Source organism: Colobus angolensis, unplaced genomic scaffold (assembly GCF_000951035.1).
Source record: "Colobus angolensis palliatus isolate OR3802 unplaced genomic scaffold, Cang.pa_1.0 Scaffold304, whole genome shotgun sequence".
NCBI classification, from domain to species: Eukaryota; Metazoa; Chordata; class Mammalia; order Primates; family Cercopithecidae; genus Colobus; species Colobus angolensis.
In genome coordinates, this window is record NW_012116311.1 from 3,043,334 (window position 1) to 3,051,574 (window position 8,241).

General features: G+C 34.8%; 1 protein-coding gene across 1 annotated transcript in view; it reads right to left on the reverse strand.

Annotated features, from left to right (window-relative positions):
* Positions 1–5,932: 5,932 nt before the first annotated feature.
* Positions 5,933–8,241, reverse strand: part of IBTK (inhibitor of Bruton agammaglobulinemia tyrosine kinase) — a 77,809-nt gene continuing 75,500 nt past the window's right edge. The window contains exons 27-28 of the mRNA XM_011950287.1: positions 7,508–7,640; positions 5,933–6,708 (exon numbers count right to left, since the gene is read on the reverse strand). Coding sequence (XP_011805677.1) covers positions 6,577–6,708; positions 7,508–7,640 — 265 coding nt within the window. The 3' untranslated portion in view covers positions 5,933–6,576. The remainder of the gene's footprint in view (positions 6,709–7,507; positions 7,641–8,241) is intronic.

Sequence of the window (8,241 nt, forward strand, 5' to 3'; positions counted from 1 at the left end):
AATTCTCTTAATTTTTTCAGTCTTTTAAAAGGGTATTATGGATATGTTCTATTTCATATGGCTTTTGTTTTAAAAGGAGTATAATTCATCAGATTTTATCGTTTAGGGGCTCCAAATACATCCTAAGTTGAGCACCATAGCTAAAGCACATTGTAAGTATTTTGAAAAATACCTGCAGTATAAATTCATTTTCAAAACAAAATTTTTTAAATGTATCCAGTTCTTCATTTCCTATCCAAATTCAACTAAAAATTAAAGATAATTATACAGGTAGGGGATCTAAAAAGCACATACACACATAATTAAATGTATAAAGAATGGGTGAGGTGAGAGAATGTAAAAAAGGTACTTCATTACTTGGCAATTGATCGTGTGAGTATCTGAAAATGAGTCTGGCCCTATAATTTCTTCCACATCTTCTTAGTCTGAGCCATTTAATTTTCATTTTCTAACAGACCATGTAGCTGGAAAAACTTTTTTTTTCTTCACAGAAGTTATAAATAATTAAAATCAGTGAACTCTAGGGCACCCAACGAAATCTCAAAATCTTTTAAAGCTGTACTAAATGTTTGAGATTTTAAAAGTAAGCAACTTACAAACATCTCCCTTTCACTATCAATTAAGGAAAAGCCTCCCATTCCTAATAAACAAAATTGAGCCTTTTAAATTTGTATAGCAAATGTTTTCCATTATCTTCCAGTTACCAACCCTCGCTATGCAATAGAAAACATTTCTAGACTACCAAGCCTGTGCATATCTTCCCTTCTCTTTTGCCTCAAAATATCTACTTTAGCACGCATCCGAATCACCTGGAAGGCTTGTTAAAACAGATTGCTGGGCACCCCTTCTTGTTTCCAATTCAGTACAGGCGAAGTCCATGAATTTGTATTTATCACATGTTCCCAGTGATGTTGATGTTGTTACTCCAGGAATCAATAAAATTATCCTCAATTTCTTTCCTTCAGTTTAAGAAAATTAAGTAGCACTTCTTTCCTTTCCTACAAGTTTAACTTTGCACTCTTGCTTTTATCTTCATTCTCATTCTACCATTATTTCTGTCTTTCCAGCATCTCAGTCTCTATGTGCTTTGACTCCTCCCTTTCTGCCTTCTAGATGCACAGACCTCTTTTTAAAAATATATATAAAACAAATGCACCATCTATTTTAAAGTTATATGTCTCTCATAAATCTGTTCACTGCCAAATTTCTAGGTAAAATATCCTTGAACCAAAACCTCTACATTCAGCCAGGTGCAGTGGCTCACACCTGTAATCCCAGTGCTTTGGAAGGCTGAGGCAGGTGGATCACTTGAGGCCAGGAGTTCGAGACCAGCCTGGTCAACATGGTGAAACCCCATCTCTACTAAAAAAAATAATACCAAAAATTAACCAGGCATGGTGGCACATGCTTGTAATCCCAACTACTTGGGAGGCTGAGGCAGGAGAATCCTTGAACCCAGGAGGCAGAGGTTGCAGTGAGGTGAGACTGCGCCACTGCACTCCAGCCTGGGTGACAAAAGCGAAACTCCGCCTCAAAAAAAAAACCAACAAAATCTCCACATTCTATTACTTCTCTCCATTACTTAGGTCATATTTCAATTAACTAGAGTCCAAGCTGGAAACAGACAACACTCTCAACTTGGGAGAATTATTATCAAATTCTTTATAAAAGTGTGGGCAGGATGTAGGAAAACCACAATGGATACTGCAGTTAGTTGGACTAGATATAACACGAGATCCTTTGCCATTCTTAGGCCTGAGGGTGAGGGAAAGCAACATCCCCAGAAGCTGGAAAGATTGTTGTACGGAGACAGCTGCCTAACAGGAGCTGTGACCTTCCCATGATTGTGGCTCATAACACCATCATGAGAGAGGGCAGGAAAAAAAGCTTCATTCTCTTTCTCCTGCCAACACGCCAATATTCTGCTAGTGCTCCAAATAGCTATCAAGGCTGTGCATATCTTTCCTTCTCTTACGACTCAAAATACCTACTTTAGTACACATCAGAATCACCTGGAGGGTGATAACTGGCTGTCAGAGGGAAAATAAGCTGGTTGGTAAAGTCCTAGAGATTATTCTCACAAGATATAGTGGAGAACAAAGAATGGATCTGCAAATAAGCAATATCCCTTACCGTATGGTCCATCTTTCTTGTTCCTCAGATTCTTATCCTTTATTTAGGTGGACACATTTATGTCCTCAACACAGGAAACATACAAACATACAAAGGTCTACAAGCTACTATTTCATAAGATTGATGTCAATTTAGTCATATTCTTCTCCTGTACACATGGAACATTCTCCAAGACAGATCACATATTAGACTATAAAAGATATTTCAACAAACTTAATAGGACTGAAACAATACAAAATATGTTCTCCAAATTTAACAAAATTAAATTAGAAATCAATAACAAACAGATATTTGGTAAGAATTCCCAAATATTTGAAAATTAACCAATATACTTTTAAGTAATCCATAATTCAAAGAAGAAATCAAGATGAAATTTAAAAATATTTTGAACTGAATGAAAATAAAAACATGACATATATAAATTTATGAGATGCAGCTAAAGCAGTGCTTAGAGGGAAATCTATAGTTCTACATTCCTGTACTTGAGAAAAAGAGAACTCTCTAAGCCTAAATACATAGAAAAAGAACAGCAAATTAAAGCTAAAGGAAGCAGAAAATAATAATAAAGAGAACAGAATCAACGAAAACCAATGAAAAAGAGAATAGAGAAAAATCAATGAACCCCAAGTTAGTTCTTTGACTTCAATAACTTCTTTGACAACTTCAATGTTGAGTGATATGATTAAGGAAGAAAAAAAAAAGAGAGAGAAAGAAAATAAGGATTACCAAAATTTCAAAAGTGGGGAGGAACTTGACCACCAAACCTTATGAAATTAAAAGAACTGTAAGGCACTACTATGAACAAACTAGACAACTGAGATGAACTGGATAAATTCCTAGAAAGAAAGAAATTATTGAAACTGAATAAAGAACATACAGAAAATCTCAACAGGCCTGTAATATGTAAAGGAATAGAAAATAATAATAATAATTTAAAGTCTTCCCACAAAGAAAAGCCCATATACCTGGATGATTCCATGAGTTAATTCTATCAAAATTTAAATAAGAAATAATACCAATCATTTATGAACACTTCTATAAAAGTGAATCCTTCCCAATTCACTCTATAAGGCTAGTATTAAAGTGATATCAGAGTAAAAGATAGGGAAAAAAAGGAAAAGAGAAAGAAAACCACAGACCAATATCCCTCATGAATACAGATGCAAAAGTCTTCACTGAAATGTTAGCAAATCAAATCCAGGACCTCTTTCCGAAGTGTTGTCATGGTCCACTTCTTGACTTACCGGTAAATTACTTAGCTAAATATTTTTGTCCTGTGCACTTATCTCTTTATGTTATGGTTCAAGATTTTAAAAGATTTAAACATACACATATATAAGAAAGAAAAAAATGCCTAGTCTATGTCCTCAAAGTACAAGTAATTTAGTAATAAAGACTAGATCAATAGAAAAACAAAAGTAATGCCACAATATGACAAGTACCCTAAAAGGTATAGGGTTACAAGGAAGTGAGAACATAGGTGATCCATATATGCTACTATTTTTATGTTACTTTATGTTTGAGAGTGTATGGAGGGAAACCAGAAAAACTATAAAGTAAAGAGAATTTTGATTGCCTTAATTATGGATAGGTAGAATTTTATCTGAACAGAAAGAAAAATTTAGGTAGAGATCTGCATAAGCAAAGCTTGAAGCATATTTGGGAGAAACATTAGGTCTAGTTTGGCTTCACCACTATACGTACAGTATTTTTTTTGTTTTGTTTTGTTTTTGAGATGGGGTCTCACTCTGTCACCCAGGCTGGAGCACAGTGGCATGATGTTCGTTCACTGCAACCTCCGTCTTTCAGACTCAGGTGATCCTCCCACCGCAGCCTCCCAAGTAGCTAGGATTACAGGTGCCCACTACCACCACATTCAGCTAAATTTTTGTATTTTTAGTAAAGACGGCGTTTCACCATGTTGGTCAGCCTGGTCTTGAACTCCTGGTCTCAAGTGATCCACCAGTGTTGGTCTCCCAAAGTGCTATAATTATAGGCATGAGCACCACGCCTGGTCAGCTTTCTTCAATTTATAAAATGAAGAGAATATACATAAAATGAATCAATAAGGCTTCAGATCTAAAATTACATGAAAGAGCTACTTCCACCTTATCATGAACAAATATATACACCCTGGCCTCCAAAACAGTTATAGGGAATCAACCCAGACATTAACTAGTAATAACTTTCTCAAATGAGTGGATATTGTTCCTATATAAAGCTAAGTTTTCTTAAATTTATTTTAAAAACCATCTCTTTAGGACTTGAAGAAGAGTCCTGAATCTCAATATCTTGTCAACAAATTTGACTTTGCAATCTTCTTGATTTTCCAAATTTTAAGCATATTCTGCCTCTGACATGCCCTTATCCCAATGTCCTACCCAACCATCACTTTTTCAGGCTGAACAGTTCTGCCAGGAGGCGAAGGTTGCAGTCAGCCAAAATCGTGCCACTGCACTCCAGTCTGAGTAATGGAGTGAGATTGTGCCTCAAGCAAAAAAAAAAAAAACTTCTGTAAGTGTTTCCATAAATCTTAAAGATCTCTCTATCCCACTGATCTTTTAAATTTGTCATTTCCAGTATTTCTTCAATTCTATCAGGTATTTTTGAGGTTATGGAATTAGAGATGAATACTGTAGCAGAATAATGTTATTTTGTTAGGGGAGAAAGAAAACCCCTATCACTTTCCTGGGCGTTTTGACAACAATGTGTCAGATAGCTATTTTCACGGAATTATTTATGAAGAAATACAGTTTATGGCAGTGTTTAACTTTACTAGCAAAAGAACTCCTTTTTTCCCAATAAAATTACATATAATACCTCACTACATAAAACAGACCATAAAGTGCAACTGCTCTGGTTGTGGTTTGTAACGGCCTAAAGCCTCACAGACTCGGTTCAGTTCATGCCCCTCTTTCACACCCCATCCAACAAAGACCCCCAAGACTGCTTCCCAGGCAGCAAGAAAATCATCACTTTATAGCATCTGTAAATATTAAAGATGTCAATATATACAGCATAATCAAAGTTTCAAATGAAATCAATTACTTCAAAGGCTTCTTTACAGCAACAACGATAAAACATTTATAAAATTCATTTCTCAATTTACTAAAACACACATAAAAATTCACAACTTCATATTTAGAAAACTGCCTTTTTAAATCCGTCTTAGAATAAATGCAGCATCAACTTAACCATGTACTGGCTATTAGTGTAGCACATCAGAAAAAATATTAACTCTTTCCATAATGAATGTCAATATTGTAAAAAATGTGAAGCACACATTAGTGAAATGGATCAAGATCATTTTTTATTGCACATCTTCTTACATGTCTGCTGCTTTTGGGTAGAGCTAAACCTGAAATATTGAGTCAGTTTCCGCCATTTTACATCAACTAAATTATAGCAGTGAATTGCTTATGTGTCTTCCAGACTTATCTTCCAGAAACTAGAACATTAACCTTTCCAATTTATCTAGGTACGGAAGCACAAATTTAACATTTGTTTTTCAAAAATTTAAACACTCAGAAACAAACCAAACAACATCCTATAAAGAAAACAACTTTTATGTCTAGACGTACAACTGAGGTTCAGAAAACTTCTGATTATACAGTATTACAAAGGTAATGATAATCCAACCCTCTTCCAAACTGTTTAATTCCTGTATGTGTAATTAAGCATTTATTTTCAGAAATTTTAATACTTTCAGAAATCGATTCTCTCACTAGGTGTTTTTAAGATCCTCCATCCCACTAAAAATAAACAACCCACCATGACTCCAAATCTTTTTTTTTTTTTTTTCAGAATCAGTATTCTTATTCCCTTTCCACTGTACTCTACTGCTTAATGCAAAATGGAGAATATATGGTCCAAACAGAAATACAGCATTTGTGCAGGTCAAGCTTTGAATAGACATGGACCACAGACATAGCCTGATTTTTAAAAAGCAACAAGAATGGTGACACAACTATTAGACCAAACACAAAATTCTGGCCATTAATGAATCAGAAGTAATAACTGATACTCTACTTTAAACTTATCAATGCTATACTTAAAAAGTCAAGCAACAACACATACTTGGCAAAATCTTCTAAATTCTCAAGTTCTCAAACAAAAAAGTTATTTTTAATACTTCACTCCCCTTATATCTTATGATTCAATCACTTATATTTTCCTTTGTTAGATTATTCAGAAGAAACAATTCTATTTGACCTTAATAAGTTTTTGTCTCACACATTTTATATAAAGTTACTAAAATCACAATTCTCAGAAATTTATTTTTAATCATACAAACATTATATGATTTGACTGCAGTAAAGAAATTATATCCTTTCTTAATCTATTTAGAATGATATTATAAAATCTCTAAGACTCTTTTCCACAACTTTTCTTTATACAAACAAATTCATAATTATGAAAAATGCATCTCAACTCCACAGTGAACTAGCATCCATGCTTATTCCACATAGGTACTGCCAGTGGTCCCTGCGGTGTCCTTTCAACAATGACAAACTCTTCAGGGTTGCCAAATGCCTCATAGAAAACCAATAAATCTTGTATGGCATGCTCCTCAATCTGAAAGGAGGAAGGGAAAGAAGACTTTTTACTCTTTTGATTATAAACTAAGCAGGATGTATTTGCCTTCCAATTTCCTTTTGAGGTACTACCACTTTCCATGGATACAATATAGTGAAATTAAATCAAGTATCCTGCTATCTCTGTGGCAAGGAAAAAGCTTGAGGCCTGAGGTAGAATCATGAGATACCCATGGGCTCTTGAATTTGAATCTTGAGCAGAAGGAAAAAGAAACTGAAAATGATTGCTGAAATTCATTCATTCCAATAGCTTTATTCTGTGAGATACTTTCTGCTATTGCACAAGTCCTCTAAATCTTGCTTCTGAGCTTTCCAGTGCTACCATGGGTCTTTTCTGTTTCCAAGCCTGGCTGTCTGGTCTTTCAGCTAAGTCTATGGAATCTTAATAGCCCTCAAATAAATTATGTTTTCCTTAGGTTAGCCAGAGTAGGCTTCTGTTGCTTACAATCTTAGAATTCTTACTGATACAAAAGCCAAGTGTAGCACTAGAGAATACTGCCAAATTCTCTACTGGTCATTTTAAAAAACAAATAATCCAAAGTATCACCAAAGCAAAAATATAAGCTTTATCATAATTTATTAGTCATAAATTAATTGTCCTGAATATCTACAACTAATACATACACTGCTAGATGCCTCAGTTCAATTTTATCTGGCATTTACATTCTAATTTCATAGATACAGGCACCTATTCAAAGCAAACAAACATGATTTTCTTAAAACCTAAGTAGGAAATATAGTTCTTCTCTGAATTAAACCCTACTAAGTGTGTTATTTACCTGAATCAGAGCCAAGGGTTTTTCTCGACTTCTAATAAGAGCTGCTTCCTGTTGTAGTTCTTCTTCTACAATAGATGCAAAAGTGACTGGGGCTACCATGGATGGAGCAGTCACTGAAGAAGATAGCCAGGGACTGAAAGAATAATAATAATGAGTTTCACTCATCTTCCTAAATTTTTGCACACAAAATTTTCTCTGAAATACTCTTTAGCAATGCTACAATTTTTTCCAGTGATCTACAATGAGCGAACCTGGAAGCTTTCGCAGCTTACAGAATGATGAGTTTCACTCATCTTCCTAAATTTTTGCCTGCAAAATTTCCTCTGAAATGCTCTTTAGCAATGCTACAATTTTTTCCAGTGACCTACAATGAGCAAACCTGGAAGCTTTCACAGAGATTACAGAATGATGAGGTGAGAAACAGAAAAACAGGAGAACTAATGTTTTATTTGGACCACTGTTAGAGAGAAGATTTTGGAAAGTACCAGGAAATGGGGAGGGAGCAGAAACAACATAACTGAACAGAAAGGTAACTCCAACTACAGTACAGAGAGGATTCAAGTAATACATTCTAGTCAACACCATACTATTCCCAATTTCTTAACATTCTCTTTTTCTTTTTTTTTTTTTTTTTGAGATAGAGTCTCACTGTGACGCCCAGGCTGGAGTGCAGTGGCATGATCTTGGCTCACTGCAACAGGTAAATGAATGTTGATTGTCTTATTATCTTAATA